A 20,130-nucleotide genomic window follows, 5' to 3' on the forward strand; every position below is an offset into this window, starting at 1 on the left:
AATTCGTTTAACCCAAATAAATGCTGTGGCTCCAACATATCAAGAGCATGTCCGCTACACCGCCACAGCTCTGACTGCATTGTGTTTGCACCAAAAACTCAAAAATTCCCATGATATGTGCACTTAATTTCCGTTAACTCCTGTCTCATTTGTTTTGTTTGAGTGGTTATTATATTCTTGGAAGTCCACTTTGTAGATTTGCAGGTTGGTAAAACACATATGTGTCACCTTTGACCTCCATGTCTTGTGATGTGCCTTTCTTCCAAATGACTTAATTAGTCCACTGCAATCCCTTGTGCCGTCTCTCCATCCCTTACATCACCTGCACTTATCAAGCATTTTCCTTTACGAGCTTCCTTCGTCTGTTGGGCCTTATAGCTCTGGCTTTGGCTGTAATTCATGTCTGTGTCTCTGCTGTCACCTCAGTCATCAGGGGCCTGAATTGCAGCTTTCCGGCATTGTTGAGACCTATCACTGCTCTGAAAATGCTCTCTCAGTCCTCATTCAAACTAATGGAAAGCATTGATTTAAAGCCTCTTTCCCTGTAGACAGCTTTGCTGCATGCTCTCATGCTGCAAACTATTCCTTACAGTTTTGTTCCAGGCTATTTTGAAGGTGTCACTTTAGGTCGAAATGTGATTTGCTTTGCCACACATTAAAGTGTCCCTATTATGTCATTTTTACAGTTCCTAATACTGTTTTGGTAGTCTCCTAAAATAGGATTACATGCATGTAAGGTCAAAAAAGGCTTTTGTTTCTCAAAATATGTATTTAACATCACCTCATTTTCCAGCGATTCTCAAACGATTCTTTCAAAGCAGTTCTAAGATTAAAAAATAAAAATAAAACCCTTAAAGGGGTCATATGATTCTTTAGGGTCTTAATGAAAATTCTGTAACACAGTTTGGTGAAAATTTCTCAATGGTAGTGTAAAAACACAGCTCTTTTCAGATCAAGCCGTTTTTGTAGCATTTCCCTTTAAATGTTAATGAGCTCTGCTGACCCCGCCCCTCTCTTCCGAGCTTCTGTTTACTTTAGCCGCATTCATCGTGAAACTTGCTAATTAGCAAATTTTTAGGAAAGGCGATTTGCAAAGATTCATTACTAAACATTATACTCACTTCTTCTGTAGATGAGGCTGGATCATGAATAATTCACACAAAATAGACACATTTAGGCAGATCGGGGGAGCATTCCCTTCAGAAACAAATGTCTCAGATGTCGGGAGTAAATGACGAATGCTATGTTCATTATTACATCCAACAACAGAACACCTCAATCGCTTGTTTGGAGTCATTCTTGTCTACATCTGCTCCGGTGGTGAAACAATGGCAGACTGATGACAGCTCACTCAGGGCAGGTCTAAGGTAAGACACCAGTCCAGTCTGTGCTGAAACGCTACTGTCAATCAAACTATCATGGGAGGGGCCTGTCTGTTTGATGTCACACAGAGGCATTTGAGATCGGCTCGATTTGAGAAAGGGGTAAAGATTTTAGTAGATTAAAAAAAACCACTGGGTGGATTTTTATCATCATAGGGTGGTTGTGTACACACACTGCCAACACACATTTCAGTTCAAACTACTTGTAGAAGTGCATATAGCATTCTATGACCCCTTTAAATCTCTCTAAACCCCTCCTTTCCGTGAGCCTACTCTGCTCTGATTGGTCAGATGGCCCAGACTGTTGTGATTGGTGTACTGCGTATAGCACGTATCAGAAACGATACGCCTATTGCCATAGTTCCGTATATTGAATGCTCGATAGAAAATATAAACATCTATTATTTATCATACTTGTGATTCAGTGGAGCCAGCTGGTCCAAAAAAAAACGGTACTGAGCCAAGTGTTTAGTGAATCCCGCGTTGAACTCCCAAGATTTTTTTTTTAACTCCCCAAGATTAGAGAAGCAGTCGTCAGTAAAATGACGTGTTTGTGGGTGGGGTCAAGTTGTTTGCTGCTGGCCAACGTAGAACATAGGCAGAATTAGGCAAATGTGTTCCCACGTGACGTGTAGCCATCACGGAAGTGGGATTTGAATTACTAATGACTCGTTTAGGCTGTAGAGAGTTAATTCTATATTTTGGGAGACAATAACTTTATCGTGCACTTTTTCGGCTTTACAACTTTGCTAATTGTTTACATTCACATACAGCTACATTACACACTGCATGAAAGGCAATATTGGAAATGGCATAATCGTGGCACTTTAATGAGATTTCACAGTGTGAGTTGGTCTGTTCTTTCTTGCTTTCTTTCTTTCTTTAGTTATTTTTATTTTTATATATTTGTTTTTAAAAAAATGAGACAAAAATATAAGAGGGTTTGCATAAACTGGGCCTGAAATCAGGAAATGACTTGAGCCCCAACTTGGTTTGTGATTGTGCATGTGCACAGCCCACTGATTTTTTTTTTTTTAAGGTTTATGCATGTTTATTGTCATCAGAGATTGTTCATGTCATCAGAGAACCAAGGCTATTAAAGTTACCTAACATTTTATGCACTTGTATCACATACTTGCTTTAGGCGTTGTGTCTTACTGGTGGTGAAATCACAGTAACCGATGGCCTTGTCATCGCAACTGAAATGTCATGCTCACGCACATGTTCTGTAATCACATGATGGCCTTGCAATCAGGCGGGTGCTTTTCCTTGCTAAAAAGGCCACTTAAATTGGCTGTCCTTGTTTTGTCCTCGTTACATGTAGTCTGGCATTTTTGCTGCCCATCCTTCATTTATAATGCTATTCATTAAAGTGTTCATGTTTTTATTCATGTCAACGGAGTTAATTATAGAGCTGCTGGACCCAAAAAAAACTACTATTTCTGTTAAAATCCCAGTCTCTCTCTTATGTTGATTCAAGGCCAGTCTTTGATGCAGGCACAAGTACAGGCTTTACCATGACACGGCCTGCCTTTAATGATTTATGTGTCATGTTATGATATCATGTTAAGTATTTAGCAGTTATAAGATGTATTATTATTTTATTTCCATGCCTCTTATTATAGCTGTTAATTCAGTTCACAGATAAATCATTTATAATAGGCAAGACGACATTCCGTGTAAAAATACGAATAGTGAATTTTGGTGGCACGGTCACTTAAAAGATTTCTAATTACATTAGGGCTGCACAATTGATCCAAATACAATTTCTAATGCCACGATTATGACACAAACGGCTCGAATAGTTCCGGGTTTGATGAAGGCCACCTTCCGAAAAACAAAATGTGGTGTGATTGGTTAGCTGTCCCAGTGCGTTGTGATTGGCGAACAGCTTAGATGGTGTTTCAGTACTGCCATGCCCCTTGCCCAAACAGCAAGTTCTGTCTGCTCCGGTATAGTTAAGGATGTATCGCCATATCAATTTGAGCCGGATTCAGACCCCGAGAATATTAAACAAGAGGATCGCGCAGAACCTTTGCACGCACGGATATGGACGGACATGGCGGAAACTTGACACTACAGCAGCTCTTCTTCTTCTTCGTTTTCTCTGGTGCACTAACTCTGCAGCAGCACTTTGTCGTCGTCGTCTTGTCTGATGCGCTCAACCAAGCGTTCTAACATGACCTCGCCCCTCCCCACCCCCCAACCATACGAATTTCCGTAGGCGGCAACCATTTTAATGATATTCTAATGAGCCGCTTTGTGACATCACAAAACTCGGAAAACAATGCTGAAGTCCAAACGATCGTTGAAGTTCTTGAAAGGGGATTTTTTTTTAAACGAAATCTCTCCCTTTGGAGTGGACTTTGAAATTTGTAACTTTGTAGATCCTTTTTATTGCCAAACATACACACTACACACTGACTAAAATTTAAAAAAAGTGAAAAAGCATAATAGGAACTCCTTTAAGATAAGTGTAATTGGACTTTGTAGTTTGTGCAATGTGCATTGCTTAAGGGAACAGTGGTAAGATGTAGATTTTAAAATATTTTGTCTTGTCCCATTTTGTTATGCAGAGATCATTGTAAGTCATTCATATTTTAAATTCCCTGAATTCTGTAATGCAGACGGATCCATAGGGGCCTTTGGGAAACGTCATTATTTTTGCAGTTCAATTGAATAGGGATGCTATTTGAACAGAAATAAACAGTTTCAATTATTGACGACTTCTTTGCTTTGCTTCTTCCCTGTGATCTTTCTTTTGATTATTATTTAATTTTTTTAATTGACGTGACCATGTCTTCTAGCCTTTTCACCCTGTTTTGTTTGAGATTGCTAGTTTGGCAAGCTTGGGGCATCGTGGAGAATACTAAGTGATGTGTTACTTCAAGATGGTAAAGTGTTTTTGAGTAGAAGTTGTCAACCTCTTCTGACCCAGAGATGCTTCATGACACACTCAGCCACCTCAGAGATGCTATTAAATGAACATGTCAGATTGACATTGTCATTACTTTAATTATTAACATTAACAAAAATTAAAGGTATAGTTTACCCAAAATTGGGCATTCTGTCATCATTTACTCACCCTCATGATGTTCCAAACCTGTATGAAGTTTTCTTCTTTTGAAATGCAAAAGAAGGTATTTTGAAGTCTAATTAATTTAGACTTATTTGTATTGCCGTCTTCTGGATTTAAAAAAGTCATGAGTCCTATAATTATTTTAGGCCTCTTTTTATAACCTCTTGTAAACAGGATCAAATAAAAGTTAGTCAGTATAAGTTAGCATGTTCATTGGTCATAAGTCATAGTTCATTACCACGGTTAGGGTTAGGTTAGGACAGGTGGCAAAATCACAAGAAAAGCTTGATGTGTACTTATACATCAACTTGCATGTGTAACTATGTTTGTTTGGATATTGAGAATCTTGTCATTTAATTTGTAATGTTTCAGATATGCACTTTTCTATATAAGAACAATATAAGAATACAGCCCATCATTGTAAAGTACAGGAGCTGTATTATAGAAACATCCTAACTCAGAATATTATTCTATCGGTTTAGTAACCATGACAATTTCACTTGACTCAAGAAATTAAAATGTGTTCTTGTCTTGCTCAGCCTGAAGAGAAGTGGTACAGTCGCTTAAACTGCAAACATGAGAAGATTATGAATCCATACAAGTTTCCCACTGACATTTTGAAATGCTCTGTGGCTTTTAATACTTTAACATTGCACCTCACATTGACTACACAAATGAAGTATTTTGAGTCAGATACACAAATCATTTTGTTGTGACGTCTGTACTAGGGGATAACCTGATTTCATAAAAAAAAGTCTTATAAATGTGGTGATCTTTTTATTGGTTTGCATGTAAACCAGTAAAAAGGGTTATTTCAGTAAGCTGATTGTGGTAGTTATCTGCATATTAGTATGCATGCAAATATGCCTATTGAATGTTAATTAAGTTTTGTCACTGCTCTATGGAAATGAAACGTGCTGTCATCTGATACTCTAAACTTCTTAAACTCTTTTAGATAGAAAAGTTAGATTGAGCTTTTTTGATAATTCATGTTACACTGTAACCATAAAATAAATACATAAATAAAACGACAACATAGAAAAACTAATAAAGACCTTGCAGAAAATTACCAGTACATTTCCTTCAACCCTAAAACACAACACAATACAATGTGTAATACAAAAATGTGTATAAAACACCTGTACAAAATTATATTAACATGTAATTTTCATATTAACAGTATATTGGGCTGTATTTTAACAGAGTGCAGGTTATCATCCCTCTTAAGAGATGCAGAAATTGTAGTCAAGGGACCTTAAAGCTGTGTACCCTCTCAACTTCCAGGGTGCTGATGGGTAATGGATAATTATTATAATGTTACATTAATACAAAATGAAATGAACATGGCCAAAGTAAGTTGTGAGATGGGATGTTAGAAATATGAAAGCACTGGCATTTGCATGATGCAAAAGACTGAGAGCGTTGCATTTCTTCCTCTGTAATGCTGACAGAGCTACAGGCCCTGCATCAATGACAAACACCTCTGAATGTGTATGGGCTACATGCTTTTTAATAGGAGAGTTTCTACAGTTTAGACAGGTGGATCAAGGAAATTTGATGATTAATGTCACATTTGTTTGAAATATGATGCTGTATGTCAGTGTGTTAATCACATATGCCATCCATACTTAATGTGAGTGTGTTAACAGATAGGCCCAGTTAGAAACGAAAGGAAAATAGAAGCATTTGCACTTGTGACTTGAGACTATTGAATGAAAATTTGAAGATATTGGTACAAGGAGCTCATGTATCAGTGCAATATTGTCAAGACAAAGAATCAGTGTAACTCTAGTAATACATTTTGAGCTTCAGCTGCATATAATCCTGAATCTTCACAGTTGGCGGAATAATTAACACTTGCTGCTGAACTCACAGTGTTAAAAAGGTCTGCATGTTTCTGTGTCTCACAGGAAGGTGTGGAGGTGAGAGTAGCTCGGATCTTCAACACCTTCGGGTCTCGCATGCACATGAATGACGGGCGAGTGGTCAGTAATTTCATTCTGCAGGCTTTACAGGGAGAGCCGCTGACGGTAAGACCCATTCACCTCATTAAAATATTGAACCACATGCAATGTTAATTACACCACCTAACTCTCAGTTACTGCTTTGACTCATTTCAGACTCACACAGACACACAAATGGGTATTACTTCCATTTGCGGCCTTGTGAAATTAAACTCCCATAAAACACGCTTTTATATCATTAATTTTAATCTACATATAGTGTCTAACAGTGGGCATCCATACAGAATGCCTTTATTTCCTTACCTACTGTATTAAGAACTGTCATCTCAAATCACTAAATATTTTACGATGAAATAGATGGTCGTGGAAATTGCATTACATTTTTTTTTTTAATGGTTAATTTAATGCTGACATTTTAAATGCACACAATTAAATAATATTTTCACACTTTTTGCGTAATGTTATGCAAAAATGAATGGGTTTTGCATCTTTCTTATGCATACAATGTATTTAAAAATTAGCAAAGAAAAATTCTGACATTTTTAATGTGACCTTCATATAGGCCTGGCCGATAAAACGGTATCGGTATTTATCAACAGTACACCTTCATTCATGACAATAGAAAAAATGTTCGATATAGCACACAATAGTTTCAGGCTCGTTTCATTTATTGGCGCTTGCTATGAGTGACAAGTAGACAGCACACACGAACACGTGCTGAAATGAGTGCTATGCCTGCCTGCGATGAGGAGATTTGAAAAAAAAAATATTAATCATATTTAAAAACGGTGCATTTGAATTTTAGCTGTACCGTCAGGGAGCCTTATCAGTCGCGCTCAAGATGCGGTGATGATGATGTAAGTGTCGTTGTGTGTTATGCCTACTTCACACTACAGGATTTTAAACCCAATTTAAGTCCGATTTGCAAGTCTACTATTATTTTGCTCATTGCACCCTCCTGGAGACCAGCCAAAAGTTTCCTCAACAGTTATTTATCTGCATATAAAATATATGAAAGGTGGTTTTTGTTTAGTTACAGTGGTATACAGTGGTTAAATTTAAACCTTTTTTTATACTGCTCTTTGTTTAAAAAGGTTATGAAAATGTTCAATAATTATTGATACCGAATGAAATGAATCATTATATCGTGATACTTTTTTTTTTTTAGCTATATCACCCAGCCTTACCTTCAGAGAGGAAAAAAAAAAACTTTTTTTAGTACAGAAATCAGCATTTGAACGCTTCCTTATTGTAAACACTTCAGCTGACTTGAAGAGTTTTCATACTTATTGACTGTTCCTTGTAGAAGCTCCTTACATGTGCTGTGATGACTGATTGTGGTTCTGTTTGTTTCTCCTGCAACTTTTTCAGGTCTATGGTTCAGGGTCTCAGACAAGAGCTTTCCAATATGTGAGGTAAGCACTACAATCTATGTATGAGTGGGTCTTCATTTTTGTTCACATGCAAAAGTAAATAGGATGAAAAGTACTATAAAAAAAATATAAAAACAACAAAATATAGGAACATAATCCTATGATTGGCTGATTACCGCTTCATTTTGAACGGTGTATTTTCACAACAGTCCACAAATAAATTGGAAAAAGGAAATGATCTGTGAAAGATGTTTAAAGTCAGCACTCAGCTTGCTTAAACAAGAGCTTTATCTCTGTGTCTGAGGTAAAAACAAGATGTAATTGGCTTGTTGTGTTTAAACAAGCAATGTTACAAATTATGTGAGGGAGGGGAGGGGGGGGGGGCTACTACCATGAACAAAAATGTATGCAACACATCCATCTGTCTTTTTTCTTTCCATTTCCTTCCATTTTTGTGTCACCTCTAGTTTTGTTTATTATTCCTTCTAATGTTATTGTGCATGTGAATGATAAGAGTAGAGAGAAAGCCCATCTGGTCTCTGTAATGTCAAAGGAACAGCACAAATGAAACACGTGAACAAACAAAAGTATTAAAATGAGTCTGATCAGCGCAGTGCCATGTTTTGTCTTAATGAAATAAACCTCAGGGAAAAACAGACCTTCCTGACAGATTTCTCCATGGTGTTTTCAAGAACGGAGGTCTGCTTTTGAAGGGATTACTAATGCCTTCTGGTAATTGCATTGAAAGTATTTCAAAGGCTGAACACTGTTTATTGATTTAAAAGGCTGCAGAGTTTGTGTACAGACTGATAATGTGGTGGTGCTTTGGTGGAAGCAAATTTATCAGCTGTTAATGGGCTTTGGACTCGTCCCCATGTGATATCCATGAAACTGGAAGTGAGAAATACAAATGACTGGTGGATATGGATAAATGTATATCCTTACATATGTATATATACATTGCATATACATATGCTTTAAATATACAGAATTTCTCATTACTGTTTCATTTAGCTTAATAAAGACTGTCTAGTTTATACATCTAATTAGTACTCTAATGCTGAATAGGAAAAAAAAAATAGTGTCAACTTAACCCTCCTCCCTCCCCCTGCCGAGTAAAATTAAGTTCCTGTACGATGATCAAAACATTTTATGAACAGAAATCGAGTCCATCAAAGATTTTGATTGTATCTACTTCAGCAGTATTTATTTAAATGCTGTTGAATGATTTGTGATCATGTTATCTTATATCAAAAGCTCATATACCCTTAGCTGGCTGTTCAGTCACCTCGGGGCTCAGAGCATTTGCTTCAAAGCCGGCTGACCACCGCAGCTAGAATAATGAAGAATGGAATAGTACTTCGGTTCCATCCACTATTTCTGCTTTACACAGATTTTCGTCTTTGTGTGTTTTTGGATCCGAAGATGCTGTACTAGAAGGACTTTAATAGCTCTCCCTATCATATAACAGAATAAAACACAAATTGCTGGAATAACGCAAGGAATGATGGAAAATCCTGTCAATGGCAGGGACAGAGTTAATAGAATCTAAATATTTTCTAGATGGTTTACACATATAGTATTGACAATATTTGTAATTTTCATAGGATAAATGGCTTCTTAAATTTGAAAATATATATTTGAGTTGACCTGTCTTTGAATCTGAGCATAGGTAAGCCATCCCTGTCACAAAACTGACCCAATCTGAGAAAAGGGGGGTGATATCAATTTCCCCAGTCTGTTGGCATAGTCTGGTGAAATATATCATTTAGGCAGAAGGAATGCATTGGTCTGGCAAAGCCATCATGTAGCACCAACCCTGTTTATGAAAGTGTCGTATGACCTTCACCATTTGTGTCAGGAATTTTGTAAATGGCACTTTAATCTGACTGTCATGTATATTTCATCAGGTGTCCACCTGTACAGAATGGTCAAAATCAGTGGCACCTGCAGGTGTACGGCTGTACACACTGTGCATACCATGAGTGCTCTGATTGATCTGAGAAAGTTTTCCCTGCGAGTATTTTAGCAGTTATTATCTATTTGTGTCCCGTATTTTTGTCGAATGAACCAGCGATGTCAATAATTTGTGATTAAATCATTCTTTTGAGTTGGTTCTCTGTTTTCGGTGAAAATCATATAGACTTTCCCTGGATCTGAAATTAACAGGGGCTTGAGGCAAAAATGCCACCAAATTGAACAAAAAAGCCCCTGCACAATTAAACTAAATCGATCACGGCTGTCGCGAATAAAGTGAAAATGAAATGAAAATTTAATTGATTGCGGCATTACATTTAGATCTACTCATATTGCATCATATTTCTTTTTACGTGGTTTACAGCATTGTGCAGTATCACCAATCACACGATTCTGTTGAGTTTATGAATGCAATAGCCAATCAGAAGCATTCATATAAGTCATCACTAAAGCACCAGAGTTTTGTTCAGTGCGTGCACTCGCTGACTGAATTCTGCACTCTCGCAAATTCTCTCATCATAAACAACAAAGTGCAGATGTATGTGCGATGGAAGTAAGAGACTCATTTGACAATGTAGACAGCTTCATTTATAATAACAGGAGTTATTATCAGTGATAAAGGGATTATGTAAATGTTCTTTGCTTGCTTTTGGTACATAATTTATTTGCTGTTTGAATAAAAATGGAAATTAAACAAAGTAATGAAATACTTTAGTAACTTACAATGTTTTTATTAAATCGTGATCACGTTAAATATAAATTCAGTCATATTTAAGTATTTTATGACATGACACCCATATCTGGTACTTGCTTAAAAGGATATGTTTATGATGTGCGTAGTTAATAGATTACACTAACATTAGGCTACTGTTATCCTTATACCCTGGAGTTGGTTCACCGCTTATGATGAATCATCTGAAGTGGTTTCTGAGTCAGTAAAACAAACAAGAACACAGAGACCAAACTGTGCTGGGTGAAGTGGATGATCAAATACAAACAACTGAAACAAAACACTACATTTTGAAATGTATCCTTAAAAAATTCCTGTGAATAAGTGGCCATTCACACTGAATTGTTTCCCATGTGAACATGTGATGGATGTCTTTGACCATTTCATTGCTTTCTGCCATTTTCAGGGTTAAAATATTTTTTTTGTGTGTCTAGAGACACCTTCATTTAAAAAAAAAAAGTGTATATATATATTATATATCGCCCCTGGTATGATCTCAAAATATATTGTGACACTGTTTGTAGATGATATTTTGAGTGTAATTGAATTATGCCAGTTTCATCTAGAGGTATATGGCTGCTTGGCTCCATCTTTAGAAGACTCATCATTCTGGCAGGGTGAGATATCGGAGCCATCACTGGTTATTTGAAGTCTCACTCTCTTGGTAGAACAAATATTCTCCTGTACGAGCAGTTCACTTAATTAGGACTGTGTAACATAAGACATAGGATTGACTGCAGAATTTTCCTCCAGCTTTCCTGTGAATCTTTTCAGACTTCTGACTTTCTGAGGCCACAGTCCTCAGAAAGTAATGATTGAGTGTCTAAAAGCTATGCCCAGCTTTTAACAGTCTGTTCATACAGTATACAGAATATTCTAATGGCCCCACTGAAGGAAGTGTTTTTGGCAGTTATTATGACAGTGAGGAGTTCATTTAAATCATGATTCAGCCACATTCAAGCAGCATAATAATTCAGAAGGAAATGTAGGGTGAGTTCATACTGCATCCTGCTGGTACAATGGCTTTGCAACATTACCATTCAACATATAGTGAGTTTGATATTTAGAGGGTAATTTAGGATATTTCGCTTTTCCTTTATACAGTCTCTTAATATGTGCAGTAGTGAATGAATGAATGAATGATGCATTTATATAGCGCTTTATTGTGTATTGCTGTACAACCAAAGCGCTTTACAATCATGAGGGGGGGATGATTCAGCCACATTCAAGCAGCATAATAATTCAGAAGGAAATGTAGGGTGAGTTCATACTGCATCCTGCTGGTACAATGGCTTTGCAACATTACCATTCAACATATAGTGAGTTTGATATTTAGAGGGTAATTTAGGATATTTAGCTTTTCCTTTATACAGTCTCTTAATACGTGCAGTAGTGAATGAATGAATGAATGAATGATGCATTTATATAGCGCTTTATTGTGTATTGCTGTACAACCAAAGCGCTTTACAATCATGAGGGGGGGTCTCTCCTCAACCACCACCAGTGTGCAGCATCCACCTGGCAGCCACAGGACAACGGCGCCAGTGCGCTCACCACACACCAGCTATAGTGTGATGCAATATACCCCCCCCCCCATACAAAATTCTAAATCAGTTTTTAATAAATGAAACGACCACAGAAACATTAAAATAATCACATTAACAACGATGGACGGATTTTGAATTAAGAAAAAATGTTGGTTGTGTGACTGCAACCAACAAAGTTTTGACAAAAAAAAAAAAGGTTTTATAAAATGATAAACCTCACATTTCAGACTAACAAAAGGGATATGAATTAAAATGATGAATGATTATATGTATTTTATCTGCTCTGTTAATAATTCTGAATTGTTTAGATTTTGGAATGCACATTAACTTATTCTCCATCAGCTGGTTAAACAGCATAAAAGTTCGGTTTGATTTTTGCATTGGTTTGAACAGGGGCGAATTTAGTGATTTCGGGGCCCCAGGTGAAATATAGGAATACATTTGCACAAATTAAAGCTCAGCGTGTGCACTTTAAGCCCATATTCATGATATAACTACAACTTGAATATGTTTTGGTCACCAGCTAAAATAACAAAAATTGTGCCTGTGTCCAAATATGGACCTAACTGTATATGAAAAGCATTTTAGGGGGCCATTGGCTTTTGGTGGCCCATTCGCCTTGTTGGGAAATGTCACGCCCCTTACCATAGCCGCCTGCGAGCTTTAGTGTAAATATTACGTCAAAATCAAATCAATTTGAGCGCGGTTTAAACCCGGATGATTGTAACCACTCTAAGTTCTTCTGCCTTGGGAAAGCTAGCGTGTCTCCGACATAGTGATAACACTCGTTGCCTTCTCTAGTGCAGCTCAACCAGGTCTCGTCCCATTCGTCGATATTTGTGATCCCGGAAAATATGCATTGTAGTCCAAACGAGTCGTTCGTTGTAGTTTTTGAAAAGTGATTTCTGTTAAATAAAATCTCATTTTGAAGTGGACTTTGAGCTTTGTAACTTTGCAGATCTTTTTTATGCTCAAACAGCAACATTACAGACTAACTAAAGTTGAAAAAGTGAAAAAGCATAATAGGACCCCTTTAAAAACACTCTTGTATTTTAGGCAGTATACTGAGGAAAATGAAAAGAAAATGCCATTGAAACTCTTCCGAAGACCGTTGGTTCCCTTCAGAGATACATTCATATAATTCATTCAGACCCAAAAATGAAAATTCTATCATTAATTACTCATGTCATTCCAACAGAGCCGGCGCCAGTGCAGCACTGATGAGGGGGCGGAAGGGGGTGAAAAAAAAAAACCATATGTGGCCCATTCACATATTTGTCGGACCGTAAACAAACCTGCCCACTACTATTAGAATACTGGGTTCACACAGATAGTGTTTTGGTCGCGAGTCAGGTCAGTGGAATTTTTTTTTTTTTTTAAAGCGCAAGGAGATTGTTTTTAGAAGCTGAATTTCTTTTAACTTGAGCGCAGTGTTTTAGAATGACGTATTATGCGCGAGAAGCTGCTATAAAGACCTGAGATGAGAGCGCAGCATTCAAACACAAATTCAAAGACGTCCGTAGCGCATTTACTTTGAAATACAATGGAAAAGTTCCGCAGTGGAATGAAAAATGTGTTCTGAGTGAATGACCCTATTCTAAAAGGTAGCAAATACAGATGGCAGAGTAGGCTATTGAATAAAACAAAATCACATAGACAACAAATTCGAAAATCTGACATCCAGGAAATAATATGACTTAGGCAGCAGTTTTACCACAAATACAGACAAGTGATACCACCACAATCACCAGAAATAATTATCTGCTTTACAATGAGAAACAAGCTTATTGCAACCGATTCCCTGACGTAACACATTCATTGCGACCCATTTAACAGATGCATCATTTTAAGTTAGAACAACTTGAACAGCAACAAACAATACAGCGAAATAAGCAACTTACTATGACCATCTAGCCCTCTATTAAACAAAAAAATAATTTCATCATACCTTTAGCTTACTCAGTAGTGCTGCATTCTTAGTTGAACCGCTTGCGCGGGAAGTTTGTGTGTCAGATCAATTAAAATGCGACTTAGTGAAATGGACTGTCCTAAATTGTTGCTATAGTAGCATCATATTAATGCTAGAAAGCCTATGCATTTGGCAACTGTATTTTTTTAATAAACCATTATATTTCATAAAATCTATTTTCACACTCATCTTGAGTGAGGGGGTGGAATAGTCTGAGTTGCCGCTTCAGCTTGAGTCCCCCTCATGCCACCCAGGAGCCGGCGTTCTGCCGTAGAAACCAAATGCGCTGCACCTTGTTTACAAGCAGAGGAATGATGCACATGCATGCATCATGATACTCTCATGGAGGAAAAGACATCAGTCAAACATACCACTAAAGAATGGGAGAGATGATCAGAGAAAAAATGAACTCATAAACATGGCCCTTGTTTAAAAACTTATTTTCACAGTCTCTGATTCCCCTGCCAGGGTCAGAGCCCACACCGCTCAAGGAGATACAGCTTCGCTGCATGGTTTGATTCATCCTAAAGATACAAAAATACAGGAGAGTTATCTCAAATAAGCAGTGTACACTCTGTGAAGAGAAGATAGACCTGTATTATTGATCGCATAGTTTTATTAAAGGGAAAGAGACCAATTCACATTAACTCATAAACATGGCCCTTGTTTAAAAACTTATTTTCACAGTCTCTGATTCCCCTGCCAGGGTCAGAGCCCACACCGCTCAAGGAGATACAGCTTCGCTGCATGGTTTGATTCATCCTAAAGATACAAAAATACAGGAGAGTTATCTCAAATAAGCAGTGTACACTCTGTGAAGAGAAGATAGACCCGTATTATTGATCGCATAGTTTTATTAAAGGGAAAGAGACCAATTCACATCCAACTTTCCAGCTGGATTGACAGATAAAAAAAGCACCTCTTGTGGCTTGTGTTTATCGCACAACTCAAATAGTTTATCCAAAAAATGAAACCTCTGCCCTTGTTTAGTCCCCCTGATGTTTAAACCCGTTGTTGGTTTTAGTTTTTTTAAACCGTGGAATACAAGAAGATTGGGTGAAGCATTCCTATGACTTTTTTAAGTTATTTTGTTTAATTTTCTTTTATTCAATAGTACAGAGAAAGAGAGACAGGAAGTGATGTGGTGGAGAGAAAGGAACAGGAATGGGAAAGGACCATAAGCCAGGATTCTAAAAAAAAAAAAAAAGGCTGCCAGTAATGGCGTTACAATTAGTGGTTGACGGGTTTTTTTATTTATATATTTTTTGCCAAGGCTGATATTTTGCCCAATATTTGGCACTTTATTTATCTGGATCAGCTCCTAAGTTTTTTTCTGTTTGGCCAGTAAGTGTTAGAATCTGGCATTTATTTTAACAGTGATTTAACAGAAAACAGAGACTTTTATTTTGACAGCTCTGTGAATACCAGCACCTGATCAGATGTCTTCATTACTGTCTTTGTTTAACAGTTCTGTCTTTTAAATTGTAGTGTTGTAGTGTTTTCTTTTCTATTATTAGTAATGCAAGGCAAATGCTCTAACACTTTCCCACATACCGTAGGCATTCAGTAAATGGACATCTATATCATTTCAACAAGACTTACATTTAATTTTACAAACCTCACACACTTTGGCGGATCCAGCTGTTAGATCTTCTGAAGTGTGAAATTGTAGTCTGAATACAAATGCATGTACTCGGTGCATGACGGTCCGTTTGTTCAAATTGGATGCGGACAGGAGAATCATTAATTTCAGACTGTGCTGCTCAAGCCCCTCTTGTAATGTAAAACTTTGGGATTTGTTTTAACCGTTTTGTCATTTGCCAGTCAGAAATGACTCAGACTCCTCAAAAAACCTCTCCTTAATAAGCCACACAGTGTGAGGTATAATTCATGTGTGAAGGACAAACGTGTTGGATGTGTTCAACACTTAGAGGACTTTGAAAAACTGCTAACCGTGAGTATGAGTAATAGTGAGATTTGACTTAGCATTTTTATGTTTCTGTCAACCCCCTTTATAAGTTAATTCAGAACATTTTCTGAGAACCCATGCTTTAGGCAAGAGTGTAAAGCACACAGCATGAGAAAAGACCTGGTAAGAGAATATTCTTTGTGGGGCGCAAATCCCTTGCCAGTTTTATCTGAACATAATGCTATTCACATTGCACTGTCCTATATAATAATGGATTAATGACTGCCTTGCACAGTATAAAGCTCTACATGGCAGCACCCAGCTCTCTGCTCTATTTAATAAATTCATAGTTTCTAACCAGGCCCAAAGCAACTAGCAATTTTTCCAACAAGCCGTTTGTCCACTGAGCTATTACTGTGTCAAGCAGCAAAACTGCTCCACTTGACAAAACAATGGCTAATCAAATGATTTTTGAAGTGTCATACAGTTACGACGAGTGGCATTTTGGTCCAATGAGATACAGGGGCTACAGGGTCCATTGGTGCAAAAATTGACCCTTTTCACAGACTGTAATGCCACATTTCCACAGTTGTTAACATCGTAAATCTAGTAAAGTTTTTTAATATATTTTCATTTTTTAAAAATGTAATGTACATTTTTATAACACTTTTGTTTTTATTATCTTATTAACTTGTTAACACTATTGATTGTTTCTATTAAATCGGCTGAGGGAGTGAACGCAAATTGGACATCTTTTACTCAAAATATGGCGTTATTTTAATGACAAATGTCGAGAGCGCATTATTGTAGCACGAAAGCACATAAACATAAACACAAATCTCTCCGCTCGCACGCCGATTTCCTTTGCTCTCGCACAAAACCAGACGCACTTAAAACGTGTCTCTCCTCTAGCTCAAAGTGTGTACGCTCAAACTGTGTCCTGTGCACTAGCAAATCTCTCTATGCTCATGCAGATATTATTTTCGCACCTGAATTAAATGTTGTCAAGTTATTATGCACTTTTAAAAAGCAGTCTCAAAACAGATTTGTTCAGGGCCTTTCCTTGATTTTTTTTTAATATATTGTTGTATTTAAACTATATATAAACTGGTTATTGTACTTTGTTTTACTAGGCCCACTTTATCTCTTTTATGTTTGCATTTTGTTCTTTTCGTTTTAAAAGGGGCTATATAAATAAAGCTTTAACCAAGACCTCCACGACTGACCGATGAAAATGTGTGAAATCTAATTGGCTGGGAGGGAAGTGAACCCGGAATTCTTTTGACAATCAAAGATGGATCTTTAATTTCTTTCTAGTTTAATAATAATTAGCAATGCTAATGAAATGTAGCCTATATTAGAAATGGCTAGGAATTGGGTGTTTGGATGATTTGTACATATAACCTCTGTCCTGGTTGGTCTCTGAGCAATTTATCAATAACAACATATATTTATAAAAACAACATATTATAGTCTCTGGTTATTGTACTTTGTTTTACTAGGCCCACTTTATCTCTTTTATGTTTGCATTTTGTTCTTTTCGTTTTAAAAGGGGCTATATAAATAAAGCTTTAACCAAGACCTCCACGACTGACCGATGAAAATGTGTGAAATCTAATTGGCTGGGAGGGAAGTGAACCCGGAATTCTTTTGACAATCAAAGATGGATCTTTAATTTCTTTCTAGTTTAATAATAATTAGCAATGCTAATGAAATGTAGCCTATATTAGAAATGGCTAGGAATTGGGTGTTTGGATGATTTGTACATATAACCTCTGTCCTGGTTGGTCTCTGAGCAATTTATCAATAACAACATATATTTATAAAAACAACATATTATAGTCTATGGCTCTAAATACTTCATATAAAAGATCAATGTTATGTCATCATTTGTCAGATACCTCAGCTGAATTTAAAATCATTGCAATAAATTCTCAGTTGTTATGATGACAATAATAAGTAACTATTCCTATCAAATCAACTGCAAAAACAGATGTTTATGATGCAAGATATGTTCACAATAAACGTTCTGATAGCATCGCTGTTTGCACATTTATTGGGAGTTTTTTTTTTTTTATCCAGTGTTTGTTTTCAGTTCTGATTTTAGTTAGATTTTTTGAAAACCCACTTCATATTAGCTATACACATTCAATGGCACTCTCCTCTAAAACAGTGAATATACAGTTATATGACAGTTACATGTTATTACATTGTCTGTAAATGCATTAAACACACAGAATATAATATAGTGGATGACAAATATGAGAAATTCATTATAGTGTTATATTTGGTCTCCAAATCTTAAGTATCGGTTTAGGGAGTATATATACAGTGGGTACGGAAAGTATTCAGACCCCCTTAAATTTTTCCACTCTTTGTTATATTGCAACCATTTGCTAAAATCATTTAAGTTAATTTTTTTCCTCATTAATGTACACACAGCACCCCACATTGACAGAAAAACACAGAATTGTTGACATTTTTGCAGATTTATAAAAAAAGAAAAACTGAAATATCACACGGTCCTAAGTATTCAGACCCTTTGCTCAGTATTTAGTAGAAGCACCCTTTTGATCTAATACAGCCATGAGTCTTTTTGGGAAAGATGCAACAAGTTTTTCACACCTGGATTTGGGGATCCTCTGCCATTCCCCCTTGCAGATCCTCTCCAGTTCTGTCAGGTTGGATGGTAAACATTGGTGGACAGCCATTTTTAGGTCTATCCAGAGATGCTCAATTGGGTTTAAGTCAGGGCCCTGGCTGGGCCATTCAAGAACAGTCACAGAATTGTTGTGAAGCCACTCCTTCGTTATTTTAGCTCTGTGCTTAGGGTCATTGTCTTATTGGAAGGTAAACCTTCGGCCCAGTCTGAGATCCTGAGCACTCTGGAGAAGGTTTTCGATTTAAGGGGGTCTGAATACTTTCCGTACCCACTGTATATATATATATATCTCTCGATCAAAGTACACAATACATATATGACCACAAGAACTTCATATGCTTTTTTGTTTGTTTAGATTAATCGTTCAGAGAGGTTTGACCAAACTGTTAAACTAGGTTATTTCCAAATCATCCAAGCACCCGATTGATTTCTAATGTTTGATGATCATGGCTAAGTAGTATTAAATTGTAAAGAAATTACAGATCCATCTTTGAAATCTGATTGGTTGATAACGTTTGACAACGTTTAATTCAGGTGCGAAAATAATTAATATCTGCATGAGCACAGAGAGATTTGCGAGTGCACAGGACACACTTTGAGCACGCACACTCTCTCTGGGCGAGAGCAGTGTGTATCTGACCACGCGCGTCTGGTTTTGTGCGAGAGCAAAGGAAATCCGCGTGCGAGCGGAGAGATTCGCGCTCACGCATTATATTTATGGGCTTTCGCGCTACAATAATGCACTCTCGACATTTGTCATTAAAATAACGCCATACAAAACACAGAAGTTATATTTGTTTCAACCCAACTTTGGGTCAAATATGGACTAACCCAACTTTTGGGTTATAAATGTAATTTTAAAAAGTACCCCAACAGCTGGGTTAGTCCATATTTTACCCAAAGTTGGGTTGAAACAACCCAGCATTTTTAGAGTGCACAATAGAAGGTTACCCAACAATGACAACTATGGCTTTCTGCTTCTGAGAATCCCTGAAATGTGAAAAGGGTCCATAGAAACCAATCGATCAAATAAATGCTTTATCATTTCTCATGTGTATTGGACAGTTATTAGAGAAGTTAGTGGAGGCAGACAACTAAACTTGAGGGATATTGCACATATCTCTCAAGCTGCCTCTCGCTGTAGGCTGCTGGGACTCTCAAGGCTTTAACTTAACCATTACAATCTGCATTGCGTCCAATTAAGCCTCGGCATATCAAATTAAAAGGACTTAAGTATCGTAATTTACACATTTACACTACTAGTAGTGTTCGTTTGGTTACTTTGTTCTTGTGGAGGTGTAGATGACAGCATCTTGTGGAGGTGTAGATGACAGACTGTTATTAATGGTCTTAGCATCATTATGCTGTCACCTCTCTGAGCCTGAATGCATTGGATGTGTGCTGAAAATCTTACACTGAATTGAAAAGCTGATGTTGAACCTGAATGTTTGAATGGCTGCACTGGTGTGTTAGCGAGATCTCTGCTGCCCCACTGTGTTCATATGTATACATACACACACACACACACACACACACAC

General features: G+C 37.1%; 1 protein-coding gene across 2 annotated transcripts in view; it reads left to right on the top strand.

Moving 5' to 3' along the window:
* The window catches only part of LOC107551074 (UDP-glucuronic acid decarboxylase 1), an 87,156-nt gene that overhangs the window by 59,978 nt on the left and 7,048 nt on the right, over positions 1–20,130 (top strand). For both annotated transcript variants that reach the window (XM_016232566.1, XM_016232567.1), the window contains exons 10-11: positions 6,372–6,491; positions 7,797–7,840. In XM_016232566.1, the coding sequence (XP_016088052.1) occupies positions 6,372–6,491; positions 7,797–7,840 (164 nt within the window). The remainder of the gene's footprint in view (positions 1–6,371; positions 6,492–7,796; positions 7,841–20,130) is intronic.

This window comes from Sinocyclocheilus grahami, unplaced genomic scaffold (genome assembly GCF_001515645.1).
Source record: "Sinocyclocheilus grahami isolate Dianchi unplaced genomic scaffold, SAMN03320097.WGS_v1.1 scaffold413.1, whole genome shotgun sequence".
Lineage (NCBI taxonomy): Eukaryota > Metazoa > Chordata > Actinopteri > Cypriniformes > Cyprinidae > Sinocyclocheilus > Sinocyclocheilus grahami.